General features: G+C 38.5%; 1 protein-coding gene across 1 annotated transcript in view; it reads left to right on the top strand.

The window, feature by feature from the left end:
• Positions 1-22,871, top strand: part of LOC149070231 (uncharacterized) — a 121,033-nt gene that overhangs the window by 62,459 nt on the left and 35,703 nt on the right. The window contains exon 2 of the mRNA XM_089249680.1: positions 16,292-16,781. Coding sequence (XP_089105806.1) covers positions 16,292-16,781 — 490 coding nt within the window. The remainder of the gene's footprint in view (positions 1-16,291; positions 16,782-22,871) is intronic.

The following is a 22,871-nucleotide window of genomic DNA, read 5'->3' on the forward strand; positions in this document are numbered from 1 at the left end:
GATTTGTCGGACAATGGGAATATGGAATAAATAAGTCACTTGAATTCGATTTTCTTTTTATTCATGTTAACTAGTCCACCACTGAAAGGTTGCTTTAAGTGCAAAACGTGAAGCCTTCTTGTAACGGGAAAAATGTTTGTTTCAAAACTAATTCAATGAACCAGGCCCTCTTGCGTTCCGGGCAAGCATGCTACCATCTACACCACTGGAGACAAGACCCCATCTCCCTTATTTCACGCACTGTGGTGTGAGACGCTGAAGTGGGCTGAGAGAAAGTCGTCTATCTCTACCGTACCACCTAGGGGCCATTTGCTGAAATACAATTACAGACTACGAATGCCTCTACTTCAGCGCCTCACGTCACAGTGCGTGAAATAAGAGAGGCAGGGTCTTTTCTCAAGAGGTAGCATGTTTTTTTTTTTTTTTTGAATGCAAGAGGGCCTGAGTTCAGGTCCTGGCGGAGACCAGATGAATTTTCTTTCCGAGTTCTACTCGGCATAAAATCCTGGAAATATGTTTCCTTGAAATATTGTAGAATAGTTTACGCTACGATAATTCTTCTACTTAATGAGAATATTATAGCATAATGAAGTTTAAATATAGTCATTTATTAACCACACTCAATACTAGATAGTATTTTAAGATTTTAGGCTTAAAAAAAGCATTATTGGCGACCCGCGAGAAACCTTCATTTCTCCCTCCCTCCCAGATACTTTGATTATTTCTACATTTCGATGTATTAGTTATTCAAAGAAGTTTTAATAAATTAATTAAACACACATGGGTTTAATTATTAATGGTATTAATTAATAAATTTAGCATGTTAATGAATTGCTCGTATGAAATGCCTCTGAATTTGCTTAAATTGCTCATATGCTCATGGTAACCGAATCCCGGGATTGAGAAAAACCCGGGGGGAACATTTTGATCTATAATCACGCCAAGTTCTCTCGAAATAATACCAAAATCAGCCAGGATGTCAGCCTCTAGTACCGTAATAAACGTATCGTAACAAATCTCACTGAAAAATTCCACGTGTTTAAACATCTTGGAGGGGAAAAAACAGCGATTATCCAATCACTGTCTGTTCCGAAACGGATTCTACCTTCAATATTGATGGAATTATTCAATTTAATTTAAATTGTCAATAATAATTGATGGGTCGAGATCCCATCTCTAGATTGATTAACATAATACAAGGGGGCAACACTCCTGTTTGACCCGAACAAACTTGGTCGGAGGGTAATATTTTAGCTACCTCTATATAATCAAGTCCTTAACGTATAGTTAATTGAAGACGAAAGTTGATATCACCAGCTGTCCAGGTCCGCGACAAGGCACTGGATTATTGAAAAATAATAATTCTCAAGGATGGCAATTGAACTCCGCATTCAATACCCTCATTATCAAGATCCCGAGTCAGATCACATCGGCCAACACTCCATTAAATCTCATGTCGGAAAGTCACATGATGTTAACTTAAGTATCCGATGCAAAGGCTTTTTTGATGTTATATACTTTTTTTTTGCTGTTTGCTTATCCCTTGTATTTGACAAGAAGACAGCTTGTCATACCTGCCAATTGGATCGACGCAACCCGTTCTTGCCCCCCTAACCTAATAAGATAGTACACATGCTACATGGCATGTTTCACCTGATGTTGGCCCCGCTTCTTTAGTGTTCCGACGACAATCTTGTTCGGTTTTCGGACTGAATTTGTGTTGATAGGTCCAGCTCTTGGTTTTTTTTTTATCTTTTCTCACCCTCTGTACGGGCGTAGTTTGTAACAGTTTTGATGGGGCTGTAGCGCCTTGAGGATATTGTAAACCTGTCTCGGTATTTGACGGGCGGGAGGCTAGCTTCTTTTACACGTGCGTAATGAAGCTTATCAAGAATTTCTTCAATCTTAATCAATTTTATATCGAAATGTATTTTAACGTGGTATATATTTCAGCTGAAGAGAAACTACGATGATGATGATGAATGCGTATTGGATTTCAGGCATTTAAGCCAAGATCAGCTGTTGCCATGGGCCTATTACAGTATCCAAAAATATTAGCCTCTCTGAATATTCGAGAAAACTCCTAGCGAGCGAGGCTAAAGTTTAAAAAAATGTTAGAGCTGTAAAATGGAAGAACAGTGTATATTACAAAAATTCATAAAGAGGGTAAAAATTCATGAAAAATTGAAGGAATCTGTATACTTGAAACAAACTTTGCAAAAAAGTTAATCTCACTTTTGGTGCAGAAAAAAAAATTAGTTCAAATTTCTGTCGATAGTGCGCCCACAGAATGTGACCCTTGAAGTTTTTTCATTGGTCTGCTTCATTGGTCGGCTTATTTACATAGTTGCGCGATCAATTGAAACGGTGGGAGGGGGGACGCTATCGGAACATGTATTCCAAAATTTGTGGAAGTAGTAATTTGAAATTTATTTTAGGAAACATTCCAGAATCAATGAGAAAAATAATTTCAGAATAAGTAAATGTTAAACTTAATATGAAAAAAATAATTTTAGAATAAATAAAATAAATGGTTTCATTTTCATTGGAGGAAACAATTTTAGAACTAGTGAGAAAAAAGGTATTTTTCACAATTCAAGAAAAATCGTAATGACAAAATAATCTCGGCACAGATAAAATTCCCAAATAATAATACAGGAACCCAGTTTGATTCGGAGCCCTGAGCCCCGTAGGACACACGCGTTAAGATAACACTGAGTGAATATAGATTCTATTTAGCGCAGTGATGACTTGTTGGCTCTCGGGCTTTATAGAACAATTTCTGGCCCTTAATATCTGGAATTTTTTCTGGCTATAGGCCATCAGAGACTAGCCTCAAACCTTGTAATAATCTTTTCGAGTGTATTTACCAGCTGCTAATGACATTACGCGTAATTGATCAGCACTATTGCGATTTAATTTTGTGCTAGTTCACATCTGCACGGAAAATTCACAACGATATCGCCATAAAATACATTTGAATAAAGCACATTTTTGAGGAAAAACGTTTAGCGTCCCATTATACGTCTTGAAAAAGGAAAACTCGACGAGTTGCGAATATTTACGCTATTTAAACAATCATTACCATATGAGATTGTTATTTATTATTCATGAAGGGTGGTTACTAGTTAAAAAAGTCCTTTTTAACGACGTTTTAAGAATGGGAGACATTGACTAATGGATTGTTTTTTCCACTCGTATCCTTCAATCTCAAATGGTTTTCGTTGATGGCGGCGGAGTAATGTTAAAAAGTATCTAGATACTTGCCAGAAATTGAATTTTTTTTTTTTCATGGTGGTACTCAAAACATTATCATGAAGAGTTGAAAGCATCGTATGGAACCGATGGAGAACGTGCTAAACACGTGCAGAATTTATCGAGAAGCGGCTCCACAAATCGGTGAATTTGATTCGGAGAAAATTCAGTAAAACAGTTCGTCACAGAGTGAGATATTGAGTGAGCGAGTGAGAGATTATAGGCAACGATCGGTGACCGAGGAAGTGAGTGACTGACCGATTTAGCGAGCAAATGAATGGACAATTGAGCAATTGACTGAGCAGGGAGTAGTGAGCAAGTTATAGTTAATGAGCAAGAAAGTGAGTTAGCATGAAAGGGAGTGAGCGAATGGGTGAGTGAGTGAGTGACACTTGCTCATTAACCCATTCACTCAATCATCTGTGTGGCGAACTGTTGCTAGTGAATTTTCCTTTCCGTGAATTTTCCAGTCTAATCTTTCTGTTAATGAATTTTTCACTCGATGAATCTTTCTGTCGACAAAATTTTCTTTCTATATATTTTTCTGTCGATGAATTTTCCTTTTTGTAATTTTTTTATCTCTTCGATGAATTTCGCTTCCGATGAATTGTTTGTCGGTGGATTTTGCTTTCTGTGAATTATCCTCTCGGTAATTCGTTCCTGATAAACTTTGAGGACAAATTGAATTTTGTTTTATTAATAAATGATGAGTGCATCATCTACAGTGTCTGTAATCCGCATTCGGTGTCATTCGGACCAATAGAATTACCTTAACAATCCTCTGAGACGGGAAAGTTTGATTTCGATTGCCCTGTACATTCATCCACGCCCTGATACGGATCTGAATCATGTACAGTAATCTTTTTCTCTCTCTCGTTGATGAAAGAAAAACGTGTACTTATCATGTTGCCATACACAGAAGTAGTCCCCTTAAATTCCCCTCTTATAATGAATGTCGATTTAGGTGATATTTTTTCAGAAACGGGGCAAATCTTTCCAGCTCTTTACGTGACTTGGATCCGGTGACTTCTTACCTTTCGGATGCCTCCCATTCACTTCGATGATTGGATCTAGAACAAAAAAGAAAGAAAGGAAAAATGATTGATGTACCTATAGATGCACTCACGACAAAAACTAAAGAAATAAAAAAAAATGTATTAAGAAATGAAATATCTTCCTTTAATTTCTTCTTGAGTGAAGACGAATTGTCTCATTAGGGCGACATACACACACACACTGTTACAACTTGACAAATGGTTCGGCTTTGCCGTTATTGTGTTCATCAAGAGTCCGGGTATCCGTTGCTCAACGCAGCCATTTCTTTCACAATTCGTGTACTTTGTGGGTTTTGAGAACCTGTTAAGAGTTTAGCAGTGCCCCTGCGTGGTTATTAAGGAGACAATTTTCCCACGTGAGGGATTTTCTGGGGTATTTTCTCTTCGAGAGAGAAATGAAAAAGAAGTAATTATATAAATGCATTTATATACAGGGTGATTATAAAAAAACTATCCCGACATATGGGCCCCTAACTATCATACCATTCACAGAAACTGAATGAAATTTTGGCATAAGGTATTTTGATGTATGCGCTCAAGAATGATATGGAAAACAACAGTGTCACTCTAACAGTTACGGTTACAGTGAGAAAATTTCGAAAATATCAAATGGCAACACCAAGTTTTTTGTATTGGAATGTGATCTCCATTGTGAAAAACCCTAAATAGCGTTCGAACGGCAACTGTAGCATGAAAATCACCGGCGGTAGATAGGCTAAAAGTGAGGACAACCAATAAGGACAGAGAAGCAGCATAAAATAAAGCATTTTATTGTGTTTCACAAATGACCTTGTGGAGGACTAATCAGCCTGGGATCTCAGCCGAAAAAACGGTGTGACGAATGAAACGAACATTAATGCTCTGGTGCACGGCAAAGTCCTTTTTCCTTGCCTAGCTCCGGGGATTTTCGTGCTACAGGTGCCATTCCAACGCTATTTAGTGTTTTTCAGTATGGACATCGCATTCCAATACAAAAAACTTGGTGTTGCCATTTGATATTTTCGAAATTTTCTCACTGTAACCGTAACTGTTAGTGACACTGTTGTTTTCCATATCATTCTTGAGCGCATACCTCAAAATACCTTATGCCAAAATTTCATTCAGTTTCTGTGAATGGTATGATAGTTAGGGGCCCATATGTCGGGATAATATTTTTATAATCACCCCGTATATATACAATTAAGTAAGACTACTGATTAAATTTCTAGACATTTATGTGAGAGTAAAACTGAAATTAACTGAAGTTGTTTTTTTTTCTTCTAGTTTTAACTAAATTAGTTTAACTAGTTAGTTTATTATTAGTTAGACTAGCTAGACTTTGAGGTTTAGTCACCTGCCAATTTTCCAGTTGACTTCTGTTTTCGGTATTGCACAATTATTTTGTCTGAAGCATTGGAGATCTCTCTGCAAGTTTTTTTCTTTTTTGACGTATGTAAAGCTGTGTCCCCTCTAATACGGTGTTCTTTAACCACTATCCTCAAATTTTAGAGCTACTAAATGATTGAGGAGCTGCAATCGTTGAGGGGTGAGAAGAATCTTTCTGAAATTTATATTCAGGTGAGAAAGAAAATTGTCCACCCCCGTGTCAGTAATAGAATCCAAACCGACTTCGAATGGAATTTACTGCTGCGACTTTAACACGTTCCCTGTCCCGCGATACAGTGTCCCGTTCTGTCGGTCACACGTGGTTTACGGGACAGGGAACGTGTTAATTCACAGAAACAACGCTAAAGCCAAGTGTGTTTGTGTGTGTATATATATATAATAAACCAAGAGAAAGCAGTGCAAGTCCAGCCACTCAAAAATAGTTATTCGGCACACCAAAAGTGATTGCAATCCTGCAAATCAAATTTTCTTAGTGGGAACACAAACTATTCTTCATCATAAAAAGAATTTAAATTAATATTTTCTACGACCCATAAAATGCGTATAATGGTGCGACCGCACTTGCCTTAATTTTGCCTCCCTTGAGGTTGGGGGCCTCGAGACCCCATGTATTTGTGATCACATTATAACGTTGTTATATTGTTAAAACTAATGCTGGCTGTCACTTGTAGTACCGCACCAGTAATGCGCCATAGGAAAGTGTGCGATACTTTCATGAGGACTATCCTCGACATTGGCGTACGCAAAGAGAGGTTTTGGGTTTCTAACCTCCCCTCCCCGGGCCAAGATTATAGTGTTATTTTGTCGGGGAAAAAAGTAAAACCCTCTCAGAAGGAAAAAAACATCTGAAACCCCCTCGAGAAAATTTTGCGTACGCCTATGATCCTCGATATGGTCAAACTAAAGGCATTCACGGCAACGTTGACATTACTCAAATATATTAATGAACGCGCTAAAATACGTAAACTCGAACACACCCGATAGTCTACGATCAATTTCAACGGGTTTTGGACTTCATTTCACTAGAAAATTTTTGACCACACCCTGCTTCTACAATGGATTAACTTGTAAAGACGCCATATTAAATAACATGTCTTGGATGAATAATCTACACAGTTCTTTACTTCCTATTTTTAATCATAGTAGTGTTGCTGGATACTCAGTAATTAAAATATTAGTCCTAGTTGCAAAGTATTCAACAGACAGCCTATGCATGAAATGGTCGTATGTACGGTGTGCATGCTCAGCTCATGGCCCACGATCTCGAACCTAATTTTGTAAAAATTAACCAAATGGCACATTTACAGATCAGTTGAGTGACCTGCGGCGCTTTTTTTCCCAGATCACCTAAGTGACCCATAAATTTGTCTTGGGTCACTTAAATGGTCTGTAAATATGCCGCAATTCTTCTGTATCTTTATAATTGCATTTATTGCATTTGCACTTATAATTGCATTTATTGCATTTGCACTTATAATTGCATTTATTGCATTTGCACTTATAATTGCATTTATTGCATTTGCACTTATAATTGCATTTATTGCATTTGCACTTATAATTGCATTTATTGCATTTGCACTTATAATTGCATTTATTGCATTTGCACTTATAATTGCATTTATTGCATTTGCACTTATAATTGCATTTATTGCATTTGCACTTATAATTGCATTTATTGCATTTGCACTTATAATTGCATTTATTGCATTTGCACTTATAATTGCATTTATTGCATTTGCACTTATAATTGCATTTATTGCATTTGCACTTATAATTGCATTTATTGCATTTGCACTTATAATTGCATTTATTGCATTTGCACTTATAATTGCATTGCTGGCATATATATACATAGTTTTCGTAGGCCCCACTCTTGGCCTGCAGGCGATGTCTGTGCACCTGCATATGTTCCCCCATATCTTTTATATTGATATATCATTTCATGTACAACAAGTGGGGAAGTGTTTGGGGGGTGAAGTTGTGGGAGGGGTCCTCCTGCTGGTTCGCTTGTGACTGTGTGGCCTGGTGTGGGTGGTTTGCTGGTCTTGGATGTCGTTGGATTCTTCCACAGTGGCCCAAGTCTCCTGAGACGGACCAGGATCCCCTAGGGAGAAAGAGCGGGGGGTCACGTATGAGACCTGCGGTGCTATTCCACATCAAGTGAGTGGCCTGTGGCTCATTTGAAAATCCTTCAAGCACCCCGCAATACATTTTCAAATCACTTAATTGGCTGATCACAGGCCAATCCTCTATATCACTTAAAAGTGATCCTCGGCACAACTCCAATGCACTCAGCGAACACCATCTATAGCAGAAAACCTCCGCATGAAGCTCGTTACGTCAATGAAGGTGGTCATATACCCCTATAGCCATTGGATATACAGTTAAATTTCGATTAACCGTCACTCTGTTATCCGTCATCGTCAAAAAAAATATATACTGATGAAATAGCCCCAAGTTTTAAGGTCCACAAAGATCGGCTCACTGCTATGGTCTGTGCCGATGCCACCGGCAATCATAGATAACCCCTGCTTGTAATTGTTAAATCCGAAAAAAAAAGTCTCGTGCTTTAAAAAATTTCTATATGAAAGCATTGCCGGTGAACTATTACGTTCAAAAAAAGTACTTGAATGGACCAAAAAATTTTTTTTTCAGAATGGTTCCACAGCGTTTTCATGCCTTAAGGTAGAGCTCATATGGCCGAAAAGCAGTTGCCGCAGGAAGCACTGCTGTTAATGGACAATGACCCGGCACACCCCTGTTGTGAACTCAAAAGTGATGACGGCGAAATAACATGTCTCTTTCTCCCAGCGAATACAACTCCATTTATCCAGCCTATGGACCAAGGGCATAATTTAAAATATGAAGCGACGTTACGGAAAAGTTTTAATCGAAAACTTGCTTTCATCTGAGGATGCCAAAGAATTTTGGAAGAGATACAACATAAAGGACGCCATTTTCTCAATATCGCCACTACCTGGGCTGACCTTATATTGAAGTTTATATTGATCGTTTTGTGTGAAATTAATTAAATACAATATGTATGTACACACAATACAATATGTACCTGTATTATTGACTTTTTTCATTTTCATTTTCGTCTCAAACCCGCAGTGGAATCACGTTACTGCATTGGCTTACGCAAAGTGAGGGAAGGATTGAGGGGGGAGGTTAAGCCGAGATTATAGTTATTTTGCTGGAAAAAACGTAAAAAGCCCCCCCCCCCAGTGAAGAAAAAAAAAATTGAACCCCCCCCCCCTCCCTGAGAAAATTCTGCTTACGCCTATGCGTTATTGTATGTATGTATTAAAGTTCTGTTATCCGTCTATTCGATTATCCGTTACAGTCCCAGTCCGGACAGCAGTGACGGTTAATGGAAATTTTATTGTACCACAAAAAAAGGGAAAAGATGGTGTATGCGTCGGCCTGCTATATCCAATGGCTGTAGGTGAGATGACCAGCTTCAATGGCGTCACGAGCTTTGCGCGTTGTCGACAGCACGCACATTTACAGATATTTAAGATGGAGCTTGAAATGCGGAGTACCTCTGAAAATGCAGTGCTGTTCCACATCAATCAAGTAGCCCGCGACACGTTTTCAAACCAATATAGTAGCCCGCACTCCCCTAAAGGTTGAGCTTCCCTTCCGTACGGTAATCAAATAAGAATGTAATAAATCAATGCGCGCAAAATCGTAATATCATAAATTTATGGTGCTCAGTGAATTTTGAACAGTTACGTGAAGCGTTATTGTATAGTCGGAGCTGAATGAAAATGAAAAAATCGTTTATCAAACACGATAACGTCCCATTATACTCGTATTGTATGGAGTGGAAAGAAGTTATCAACTGATTCTAAAGAAGATAAAAGCCTTCAACCCCTTCTTAGCCCAGTTCTGAAAAAGGCTTTGGAGGATGAAGGACGAAAAAAAGAGGTTCCGAGATTTTTCTTGGGAAGCCTTCAAGAGAAAAAGAGTCTTGAGACTTTGATGATCCCAGAGCTCATCTGTCAAGCATGTGTCTGTCCTACTGTCCCGGAGGGCGTGTTAAAAGATAAAAGACGTGATCTCGCGTAGTGACAACTAAAGGAAAGAACTTGTGAGAGATGATACGGCTGAAGATTCTGGGCGCGAAAAATCTTTTATATACATATTTCTTTATTTATTTAGGTTATCATTAAGAAATCTCTAGCGCTGTCGACGTGTCGGAAACATATTCAACATATTTCCGAGCTCTTATTTAAGATTTGTAACTCGGACCAGACGTAAAATGATCCGTGATGAAAGCTAAATGTTTCTAGAATGTACATAATATTCAATTATCACTTCTTTTTTTCAAGTGTTGGTTCTAGTCTGTTTTACATAGTCTGGGCATTTATCGAATTTTTGTGAGTAATGATTGTACAGGGTGTCCCATGAATTCGTAAAAAGTATAAAAATTGCAGAAATTGGTATACTTGAATGCTGTTTGCGAAAAGTTATTCTCACAAAGGGGTTTTTTTTTAGTGCAGAAAAAGTTTAGTTGATATTTGTGTCGATAGAGGGCCAAGGAAACCATTCATTACAACCTAGCACCACTCCGGTCTATCATCATAGGAAGTTTACTACCGATTTATTGTGTCGGAAGTAGTGCGTGTGTGTATCTGAGTCCCCAGATCTCCTGGAAGCCGAAATCCGGACGAGGTCCGCGAAAACGATTATAGTCAAAGTATACAAATAAGCATAAAGTATACAAATAAACACAAAGTACACACACACAAAGCCTCCTCGCGATAATATTTGGTCAGTCACCCGGCTGTCAAAGTTCAGCTGCCATACAACAGTTGCCTATACGGCTCGGCTCTTGCCCTCCCACGAGTAAGGTTCTTAAAGTGTAGCCAACGGGCGGTGTGTTCTCAGGTGAGCTCCAGTGCCAACGCCTTCTATAGCAGAAATCCTCCGTGCGAAGCTGTGACGTCAGTGAAGTCGTCTATTCACCTGTAGTTATTGAATGTAGCAGTCCGACGTATGCGAAATTTTTACCCTTTTTTTTGTGTAGTATATTCAATGACAATACGTGAAATGTACCATTTCAGTGACGTCATGAGCTTCGCGCTGAGGCTTTCTACTATAGAAAGTGTTGCCAGTGAGTCTTTGTTGCCTAGCCAAAAAAACCAGTCCAACAGGGAGTTGATTTGACCCGAGTCTTTCTTCAATCTCGTCTGTGTCCGAAACGTTCATACAGCTTCAGTCGGCAGTTCGTGGCTTCGAATTTCATGACTTTTTAAGCTATTCACGAATTTATGGAACACGGGACACCCTGTATAAGTTGCATAGAGCTTTGTTGGAAAATCTATTGTCGAGTACGGGAACTTTCAGTAATCAATTTCTAAACCAAAAAAAGATAAATTCTAGATCATTAATACTGGCCAGAAAGTCATTGTTGGATTTTTTAAGGTTTTCATCGTAATTTTCACATGTGAGAATAAAGCATTATCGGTGAAGTTGTTTCACCTCATCCACGAAACACCAGCTGAAGAATATATTTAAGAAAGCCCCAGATTCAATCGCTCCCGATTTACTTCCATGCAGCTCCTCTGTCGGAAAAAATTTGAACTATTTTTTCTCTCCCGTAACAAAACAAATATTCCTGTTCATTAGAATAACTTTCGCTAGAAAAGCCTGTTTTTCCGAAAAATTTTGTAACAATTTCAGGAAGCAACTGCATTACTACAATATGGCTTTTTAAAATCGCAGCATCAAGTACGGAAACAGTTTTTGCTAATGTAGGGGGGGGGGATGATGCAGAACTCGCGCATTGTTGAACGCACAAATTTCGGAAAAGCACTTCAACATTTTGTGTGAGTCCCTTGTCCTATTGGTTGGGGAAACATTCATAGTGTTTGAATGAAATTTTCCTTTCCGTTTCGTTCAATCCAGTTTTTTTTATGTGTATTTTAAGCATTAAAATCACGGGACCAAGATTTTTTTCCGTTAAAGGCAGGTTTACGATTAATAAAGGTTCCATTAAAGACAAGTTTTACTGGTGATACTGTTTTAACAACAGGAGACTACATTTTTCTCAAAATATATGTCGCCATCTTGTGGTCTGATGTCATTTAAGAGCCATTACTAGCTGATTGCTGCCACTGCACGGTACCATTCAACATATATATATATACGCTCCAGTGGTTAAATATTCTGTCACTATAGCTTAGTTGGTAGAGCACTCGACCGGCATTCGAGGGACCCGGGTGCGAGTACTGGTAGCGGCAGAGGTGAAATTTTTTTTCCGAAAATCACATTTCTACAAAATTAGACATTTTTTCAGTGTATCTTGTATTAACAAGTGGAAAGTAGATCATTCTCTAAGCATTCAAATATATACCAATTTCTAAAAAAATATTGATTTTTTTAAAGTATTTACGAATTTTTATGGGACGCCGTGTATGGTACGATCTACTCGCATCACAAAATCTATATATATAAAATTTATTTTCTGTCAGTATGTGTGTCTGTGTCTTCTATACAAATCTACAATTTTTGATCGATCATCGCCAAATTTTGCATATATTCCAAATGGGACCCAACTTGAATCATAGGCTGCTTTAAAATTTCGTCAGAACAGGGCAAATGGGCCAAAAATTCTCGGGCAACAAGGGTTTTTGGGCCTCAACAATCACTTCACTTTCCGAACGTTTACTTTGGTTACCGTGATTCCCTAGCAATGCGTTTAAGACGTGTATAAGCCTTTACAATGGTTTGTCACGTTAACGCTGCCAGTATATGCATAATAGTTTATGCCTTTATAATGGTTTGCAGCATTTTCAATCCCAGTAATGAGGCTTTTTTGAATAGACGTCATAACCATCATCAGCATCGCTTTGAGGGTCAGGAAAAGGATGATCCTCATAGAAATCAGTGTTAAAATTGTCGATTTAAAACTGCATAAATGCGGGAACTTAGTGGAGGGTTTCCTGCCACATCAATAATTTAAAATATTGTATTGAACTCTCGATTTTTGAAACATTGAGTTCGCTTAGAGATATACGAAGCCCAGAAAATTAAATATGAAGTAATTAGCCGGACCTACTTTTGAGTTGGATATTCATGCAATAACATTAATTTCAACTTTTTATTTATATTCTCTCAAGCATGAACATTAATGTCACCGTATTGTCTTTTAATATCAACTGCATAAATTCATATAGTTTGGGATGTTTTAAAATTAATTATGGGCCCTCAAAAAGTACATGGAAAAAATTGCACAACTTTAAGCATTTTTGGAAGCAGAAACAGGCAGATGGATAACTTGAAGTTCAGGGGGGATCGAAATACTTAGCGCCCCTTAAAAAAGGAAAAAATATGTTTATTTCATAAGTCGCGCAGGAAGTCACCATATTGGTTAACTTAGACACGGTTTGTATGACCCTCAAAGAAAGACGGAGATATCACGTGATCTGAAAAGCCTCATTGAATAAAACCCGAGCAACGCCGGGTATTATAGCTAGTTGAAAATAAAATTCAATCACATTAGAAAAATGAAGTCTTTAGCCCCGAAAATTTTATTCAAGGACATATTCGTACCGAGAAAGACAGGTTAATGTAATAATGCATAGGCATGAGAATTTTTCTGCACAAACAGGTATTCCCGGAACCCGCAATAAGACTCAAAAGGGGGGAAAAAAATAAATTCTCACAAGGCGAGATAAATACAGACCTCATCTTTTTATTTTGCTGTTTCTCAGTCTAGCCTAGCACCCATAATCCCCGAATGGCCGAGAAAAAAATCCTGCAATTTTTCTTTTATCTCTTTGTATAATCTTCAGTCTGGACAAACACACGTGCGAGCATACCATTAGTTTCTACACTAACATCGCCACATTTTCCAGGATGCAGAGCTGCGCCATTTCTACTCGCAGGGTAAAAAGAAATGAATTGATGGTATGTCTTGATTATAAGGTCTTCGCGCGACAGATATTTGAAATAAGATAGTTTTCTTATTTGCTTACTTGAAGTGTCTGAGGAGCGCCGAATTCGTGTCTTCTCATTCCAGATGGAAGACGGGAATCCGATGCCGTTGTGGGATGAGTAATAAATACTCAGACAAATGTGGTTTTTTGTTTGTTTTATTTTGCATTTGAGGACGTTGGTGCGCTGGAAATGCACCATAATCTGTATATTACGTGTAGTATTTCATCAATTACTTCAGGGCAATGTTCTTCAATCTTTTTCCACATCTGCGGATGTGAACAGATTCGCGGACTGGCGGAAATGGAAGAAATAATTTGCGGACCGGCAAAAAAATAAGTGGGAGAAATATTCCAATTTGATAAGAAAAATGATCGAAATAAATAAAAGAAATGATCAAAATGAATAAAAGAAATAATATCCGGACCGGTAAAAAAGAAATTAATAAGAAATAATCGAAACCGAAGAAATTATTTGCGGAATTGGGAAAAAATAAACTGGAGAAAATCTTGAGGACCACAAAAAAATAAATGAGAAATAATTTGGGGATCGGAAAAAAATAAATAGGAGGAATATTCAAAATGAATAGGAAAAATTTGCGTAGAATTCGTCTAAAAACGTGCAATGAGAGAGAAAATTTAAGAATTTTTAGAAGAAACGTTCATATCTTTTGTAAAAATACACGCAGTTTTTACGGAAGTGCACAAAAGCATTGGAAGTAGCAAGTAAAATATTTTGTGAAAGTTACAAATGAGTTGCAGCTTTTTGTTAGAGTTGATCAAAAACATTTTATTATTTAGTTTTTGTCAGTCCCCTAAATGCACTGGTGACTAAATTTCTACTGGAAATTGTATGTATAAGGTCTCCACGAGCAAAATTTGAGAACAATTCATCAAGTACTTTTCTAGAAATTCTGGAATATATCTTTCAACTCCAAAGTGTCCCATGACTTCCCCCTCCGTCCCAGCAACATAGTGTATATTTCTTACATTTAATAAATTTTTGTAGGTTAGAAAATTTTTCTCCTATTATATTTTTTTCGTCGGTACGCAAATTGTTACTCCAGTCCATATGCCGGTCCGCAAAAATTTTCATTTTAGCTCACCGATCCGCAAGTAGGAAAGAAAGGTTGAAAAACACCAGTCCACAAGCATCCCGCTTTTATCATCTAGGCACAAAAAAAAGTAAGTTTTTAATTGTGTCTCGAGCCGACCTCAAGTTCAGAAACCCGTTCTGTAAGGATCAGGAGGTGGTACATGATCATCTGCTTTAAAAAGACAAAATGTCAGCAGCATTATAATATAATGCCATGAACAATATAACATCTGATGGTCTTAATGTCATTTGCGAGGTGATGTTGCCATCGTCCATCGCACGGAGCCATCCTTCATACAGGGTGATTATAACTGAAATACTCTGAGTAGTTTTTCTCTCAAAAACTGCTTATCCGAATACAATCAAAATTATTATTATATCTCAAGACCACGGAGAGATTTATGAATTAAATTAAAAAATAGTTCAATTTTAAACATGTATTCGGATAAACAGTTTTTGGGGAAAAACTACTCCAAGTACGATAGTTTTAATTATAATTACCTGTATATATACAGGGTGTTTCAAAAAGAATCATAACTATTCAGCTTTTAATCCGTTTTGATCGAATAATGTATAGGTAGAAAGAGGAGGGAAATCTCGAGTTTCATGCAGTTGCCGACAGGTAGAGCTAACGCTCTTCCTTCAGCTGCCACTTCAGTGTTTGTCAAGATGGTGACTACACAATAGAAATCGTTTTGTGTTCTAAGCATCGCGAGGTGTGCGACCGTAATAATTGTTCATCGTGCTTTTCGTTGACTATACCCTGGTGTTGAACTTCCTACTGCTCAGAGCATTAAGCGATGGGATAAACAATTCCGAGACACGGGTTGTCTGTGTGTAAAGGGAAATTCCCCTGGCCGTCCCCACATATCAGACGAAAATGTGGAGCGCATCCGACAGAGTTTCGCACGTAGTCCACAGAAATCCACTCGCAGTGGATGCAAGCATGCTCACAAAAGTTTGGGATGAATTTGACTACCGTATAGACACATATGTCGTGCTTCTAAAGGTGGACATATTGAGCACTTTGAGCTATTTGTAAAATTGTAAATATTGAGCACTTTGAGCTATTTGTAAAATTGTAAATATTGAGCACTTTGAGCTATTTGTAAAATTGTAAATATTGAGCACTTTGAGCTATTTGTAAAATTGTAAATATTGAGCAATTTTGTAAAAAACTTTGATTAGCCATGTAATATAAAATTAATCTTAAGTGTCTATGTGTTTAATATTTTTCGCAATTTCAAATCGGGTGATTATTTTTGAAACACCCTGTATATACGCTCTAAATAGCAGATATATATTTTATCTACTTTCATAGCTTAGAGGTAGAGCACTCATCCGGCATACAAGAAACAGGGCTCTGAGTCCCCGTGAGCGGGTAGATGAATTTTCCTTTCCTAAACATCAATATCTCTTCATACGGCCAGTTTTCCGTATATACTGTACTAACAAAGGAGAGGGCGTCTCTCTCTATACATAAACATTACATTTGTCACGTAATTCAGAGTATGTTTTATGATTTCTAATTACACTAATTTGTCTTATTTCAGCACCGAATGCCAACCGTGACTTCTCGTTCTCCTCTGCTACCGATTCCGAAGGAGACCGATTTCAACCATCTGAATTCCTTTCTGAAAAGTGCCAAGAACTTTGATAAGACCCCTTACGTGAGGAGGCAGCAGCAACAGAACCCGATCCCGTGGTCTTCGCTGTACAGTTCGGACAACGTGCACACGTCCGTCAAGTACGTACAACAACCGGCTTCATCGAAAATCGAGACGTTGGAATCGAAACCTGTGGCGTCCTATGTAGTCAGAAGCGAGAAAAGCGCTCCTTCGAACGCCGTCGATTTCCCCCGTCCTTCGACGTCGTCCACCATCACCACGAAGAGGTTAGCCCTGCAGGATCCGTCTGCAGTGACGAGTGTCAAAGACTTTTATAAGGAGATGTACTCGACGGAGGAAGGAGTTCGACAGCTCAAGGAGGAGTACGGTCCGACGAATCTGACGCAAGCTAAAACCGATTTCCAAGTAGAACAAGGTAAGAACTACCATATTTTTTGAAATATGTTTTGGGAAATGATTCAACTGAGATCTCGTCCACAGCTCAGAATTGTCTTGACTTCGTGACCTTGAAGTATCATTTGCAGTGCTCATTTATTGAATTGTTTTCATCCGGAGGAACCAAGACTAGCCAACTTGGCACATTTTCTTTACCAAAGTACCATTAACCAGAACAGAGAATATGCCTGGACGGTATACTCTGGGTTAGAAGAGTGCTCACCTTAGAAAGATTCCATCACTTTTCCAGTAACACAAACGAATCACACGAGGCTAAAGGCTGATGCACACTACTATGCTGTGTCATGTAACTGCGTCACGTGAGATGGCGCGGGATCATATCAGACATTATACGGTGTGTACACTGGTCTGAAGTTTTAAGACATTCTGGATATATTAATGCCGATGTGAACTCGAAGTATTATGGTCTCCTTCTGGAATTGAACCCCCAGTGCTTTTAAAATCTCGGTAAGTGCACTATAACCAATTTTTTACTGTTACACTATTGTTATTACACCGCATTCGCTTAGGCAGCCTGGGTGATCAGCCGAGAAATTCCAGTCACATATTCTGGCAATTTCTTAAATATCTTTATTTTATACATCCATTGAATTGACTGAAGGCATAAAGTGATCCTCATTAACATTCCGGCGCGAACGAACGAAACGCTTAAGTTCGAAAACCTGGTGTCCCTCGACTCTTTTGTCCTGCCGGCAGATGCGGTGTTATAAGGTAATACGTACAGTAGCGTGACGTGTTCTCTATTGTCGCAACTTTGAGGGGGGGGGGGGTGGTGGTGGTTTGCTGGCTGCAAAATCTCTACCTTTGTGCGTCACGCTACTGCGTGTTAGCCATAAAGAAAGTCAAACCGTGTATCCGTAGTATATTGATTAGTGCACTTGCCTGGATCGCAAGAAAACCTGGCTGTTCCGTTTTAATGCATGGTGCCGACATGGATTGGGCCGAGGTCCTCAAATGATAAAAAGGCCTCGTGTCATTGAGCTATGGTGGCAATTTTTATTCAATTACGGAGAGTAAAAATTCATAATGGTAGGAAGGTAGTTCAATCCAGGTAGAGTCGCCCCTTCCCACAGAAGAATCACTCTGCCTGCGGAATCTATGAGGCTATTATTATGACAGCTCTGGGACCGGGGCTCGATTCACTTTTCTTTCAGAGTTTACGTCAGCATTGATATCCATAAAGTCGTCTTTTGCCTTGATCAGTCTCTAGTTTTTGTTACGTCATTTAGGCTTCTGTACAAGAGAGACGTCGTAGGGAGAAAAGTCCCAGTTTGCTTTTGTTGCCCCTCATCTTCCAGAATGGTTCTATCACAACGAGAAGATTCAGCAAATCGGCCAGAAACATATTTCTCTAGGGCAGGAAATCTTAAAAATGTAGACTGCAAATGCTCAAGCCAACAAACCAGATTTACCATCATAAGTTATGAAAGTTCAAGCTTGAATTGTCCGAGACCGACGGACATTATACACTAGGCGGTAGTTAGGAGTAGCCTATAACAAGCAGCAACCCTATTATTAAAGGAGGGCTACGAAGTCTTTATTTGCTCTTTATATATAGATGGTTACATACACGAGAGAGACCAGTTTCGAAATGATCTGCGCTAGTCATCATCAGACGGAGTCAGATTTTTCTGATAACCCGGTCGTGAAATCAATTCGGAAGGAAGAGAGAGAGGCATTTTTTCCTAAAGATTTATGTTCGTGAAATCGTTGATGATTATTTTGTGCTCGCACCCGGGCCGGTGGTTAAGGCTTTTCCTACTTAAGGTCGTGGGAGGCATTAACCTCTTTTTTTTTTTCCTTTCTTTTCTCACGGCAACTCACCTATCGTCGTATCCTTAAAGTTAATTGTTTCCCCGTATGAAATATAGTTCTCGCGTCTTTCGGACTAGTTTTCTCTCGAAATAGTCCTTCGTTGTGTTTAGAGGTGGGTGTGTTGACACTGGATACGGCAGCACCTTTCACCGTGTGTCGGTTTTTTTTTTAGATTTATGATAGAGATGGATGGAGAGCATCTTTTTCTTTCTGATTATGGACTGATTATTTTTCTCTATAGATTTTTTCATCTGATAGTTTTTTTTATATTCCTCCGCGTTAACGGCGATGAGTTTTGGTGGAAATGGGTCATGATGCTATGGAAGCAAACTATGGTTTTGTGTTCGATGATGATGTCGCTCTCTGCTATTACTACGAAGGTTTCGACAGCTAGCTGATGCGGAGATAAATCCAGGAAAGAAAAATTCATCTGGCCTTGCGGGGAATCGAACCCATGTCCGAGTGAGCGTACTTGACTACAAAGCCAACGAAATCCTCTTTCCTTAGAGCTCGTGTGCGCTTAACGGGGCCGTTCATGGACAGCCAGACCTTACTCAGGCCAAAGCTCACAATTTCTGACACTGTCACAAGAAGGTGTCTTATCCGGTGATGTCACTTTCCGCTATCACTACAAAGGTTTCGACAGCTGGCTGATGCGGAGATAAATAATATCAGTTTATAAATAATATAGGTAGGAATAATAGGGTTTCGTTCGTTTTTTTTTCAAAGTGAAATTGCAGAATTTAACCAAAATTATCCAGTCAAGTCTGTATTTAATGAAGTCTTATCGTTCCACCTAAAAACTTCGTTGTAAAAAAAATTCATTAAATAAGAATTTGTAAATCAAGTTATCAAAACGAATTCGAAACAAAGACTGAAACTTGCTCGTTCTATCCATCTATTGCCTATTCACTTATCTTTACATAATCCTAAAGACGGGATCGTCAATTCTAACACAAGTGACACGTTTAAAAAGAAGTACAATAAATATATTGGGATAAATCGAGGAAGCTGTCCATTCTTAGATAATACAACTATAATCTTTTCTATAGGCAGTTTATTATACTGTATATCATTAATTTGTATTTCGTGATAGATGCTATTATGTTGAGTTGGTGTAATTTAGTTATATTTGACATCCGCATTTTTTTTATCGACATCTTTTTTTTCCAGCAATCTCGATGGGCAATATGCCTGTTGTGGCTTTTGTGTTTGTATTTATAACTGCAAAAAAGTCTCTCTGGTCCTACTTTGTTTATCTTAATTGCTAGACGTCAAACTTTACGGCATTTTCAAGTTGTCTTCTAAGTGTAACATTAAGTTTCTGCTAAAAAGACAGCTTTAAGGGGGTTTCTCTTTCTTTCTCTCAGCTTTCCATAAATACATTAGCTAGATATCCCCCTTTTCTATTATTCTATGTTTGATTTTGTTAGGACTTCGAAGTCACGAAACATGTTGCAAAAAAAAAAAAAAATTAGATAAACTTCCTTACGTAGAAATTATCTTTCGTAATGTAAAGTATAAATAATACGTAAATGTCATTCAAAGTTAAAATCTTGTAGAAATTTTCATTAATAAATAGAAAACTCCGTTACCCGGAAGAGTTCGTTGAATGCAAACTGGACTGTAATGCCCCCATTTTTTTTTTTTTTTTTTTTTTTTTTTTTTGGAGCAACGTGATAACTTTCTGCGATTCGTTGGAAATGCACTTTTTACGTATTTTTTCCCCCGTTCCGTGCATTAACTTTCATTTCGATGTTTTATTCGGGGGATTAACGTAACTGTTGCATAAGGCGGAAAAGTACCGAAAGTTTGTTGTAGAAATCTGAAAACTTTTTTATAGTGTGAACGCATGTGAACAACCGAAAGAGTGACTTTTAGACATAGGTATATTTACGGGGAGGGAGTGTGGGAGGGAGAATCAGGGGGGCCCTACCATCCCCCAATGCTTATAAAAGGATATCCGAGAGAAACTAACGTCTAGCGATCGCTATAGGTGTCCATTCTCAGTGCTTGCGCATTAGAGACAAATAGATGTTCGAGGATTGATGTATTTAATTACGAATGGCTAGCATAAACTGTGGAGCAGTTAGTTGGTCGGACGACGACACAATAGAAAGCAGCCAAACGGTTGATGGTTCGAATCCCCCCAAAACTTCCCCCCCCCCTCTTACTTTATTACTTGGATAATTCTTTGGATAATTCTTTATCTTTCTTCTAATATAATTATTTGGATAATTCTTTGGATTTTCCTCCGAATACACGGAGGGAAAACGACGCTTCCCCAAGAATTGGAGGGAACCACTGACTGTGTGAGATTCGGATTACGGTATTTTACACTCGCGATAGCGTTGCGTTTGGGAAAAATTCATGTTTTTATTTATTTTTGAGAAAAATTATAACAATCACAAAACATCAAATACTTTCATTTCACTATACGAAAAGTAATGAAATGTGTGTGGGGCATAGGCGGAGATAGACTTGGAAGTCTTTGAAGGGCACAGTCATTATTGCTGGGAGGCACGATGATGATGTCAATCTATGGCGATATTGCCGATGATGTGGAAAAAAGAGATGAACGTATTAAACATTTTAATCCATAATTAAACACATCACAATTATTAAGGAAAAGAAACACACACGGAGAAGATTGAGAACTAACTATACATGTTCAAAATCCAGAGCGAACTGACTGGCGACGCCTCAGCCTCGTGGCAGTAACAAAAAGAAACTACTCGCTCGATTATACAGGCTAAATTGGCTCATTGGCCCAAAACATGCTTTTTACAAAAATTATAATAATAATCCCCACAAATCCATCTATACGTATATGCATTAGATCAGTCGGGGGCGCGGTAGCCCAGGTCGATAAGATACTCGCCTAAAGTACCAAATGATGTTTAGAGGTGTCGCAAGTTCGATACCCGGTTCGTCCTTGTCAGAAAACTTTCCTGACACGGGTACAACAAAAAAAACGGCGACGTGACCGCAGAAAAAATTGTCCCCCGTCGAGGGGTTACCGCACCAACCTCTCGATGAGTACAAAAAACAAGCTTGCCGTTCGGAATGGGCATTAAATTGTAGGTCCCGGTCTAATTAGTCCTTGTGTGCAGAAAATGAATATGTGTTGAAATGATTGAAATTTTTGCTTAATAAATTGAGTTTGGAATCTCTCACTTTCAGGGGAATAAATTTAGTGTGTGTGTGATTTCATGAACAAAAAATATTTTTTTCTGATGGTAATAATAGCTTTGACTACAAGTTAATGATAAATAAATAAATATAATCCTTCAAAAAATTGAAAATGTAACTTAAAACGGGGGAGAAATGTTACGATAAAAACGGGCAGGATTCGATCCATGAACCTTTCGGTTGCGCGTCGTCGTCGTACCAACTGCTCCGAAATAGATGCTAGTCGTTAGTAATCAAATATATCAATTCTCGAACATTTGTTTTTCGCTAATACGCTCTCAGAATGAACACCTATAGTAATCGCGAGCGCTAGACGTCAGTTTCTCTTGGATATCCTTTTATGGGGGATAGAGAGCTCCAGGGCGGCTAATTCGGAGGGATAAGTAGTCAAGAAGACTAGACTAGGTGAAGGGCGGTAACATTTGTATAGCCCACAGGCACATAAATCCACCTCCGGATTGGGGAGCTTGCCCGGCAAAGCTCTAGTTGGAGGGCTCTAAAATTATGTGGCCCTTGTCCATTGCTCGAATATCTGCGTGCTAATGTGAGGCTTTGCCCCCAAAAAAAGGCACCTGATCCCATTATTGTGGAGTGCTCCTATGCACTCGAGCATGTCCTCCGTGATATGCCTGGTGGGCGCATACGTTAAGCTCTGGTGGGGGGGGGGGCAGTTTATCAAATTATCTGACAGTATATTCCTTTTTCAATTCAGAAAACAAAATGGTGAAACAACATAACTCCCGATAATGAACAGATACCCGTCCCCCACTACTCTCCATTGAAAAGCACCATAACAAAATTTTTTTCCATTTTGAAAGTGATTCTTTTTGTTGGAAAATAATTCTGTGGTGTTAAATAGCTAATTATAACTGATTAGAAGTGAGATAAATGTACAAATACGTGCGTACGGCTAAACAACATGCTGATGTGAGATATTTTCCTTTGTAGAAGAGTTGATCCACTTTGCCCAAGAATATTTAGAAGACACCAACGAATAAGGCAAATACACAAAAAATAATAAAAGTCCTAATGCATTTCAACA

The sequence above is a fragment of the Pholcus phalangioides genome, unplaced genomic scaffold (assembly GCF_987345545.1).
Source record: "Pholcus phalangioides strain wild (caught in Gottingen) unplaced genomic scaffold, Ppha-v1.0 ptg000022l_1, whole genome shotgun sequence".
NCBI classification, from domain to species: Eukaryota; Metazoa; Arthropoda; class Arachnida; order Araneae; family Pholcidae; genus Pholcus; species Pholcus phalangioides.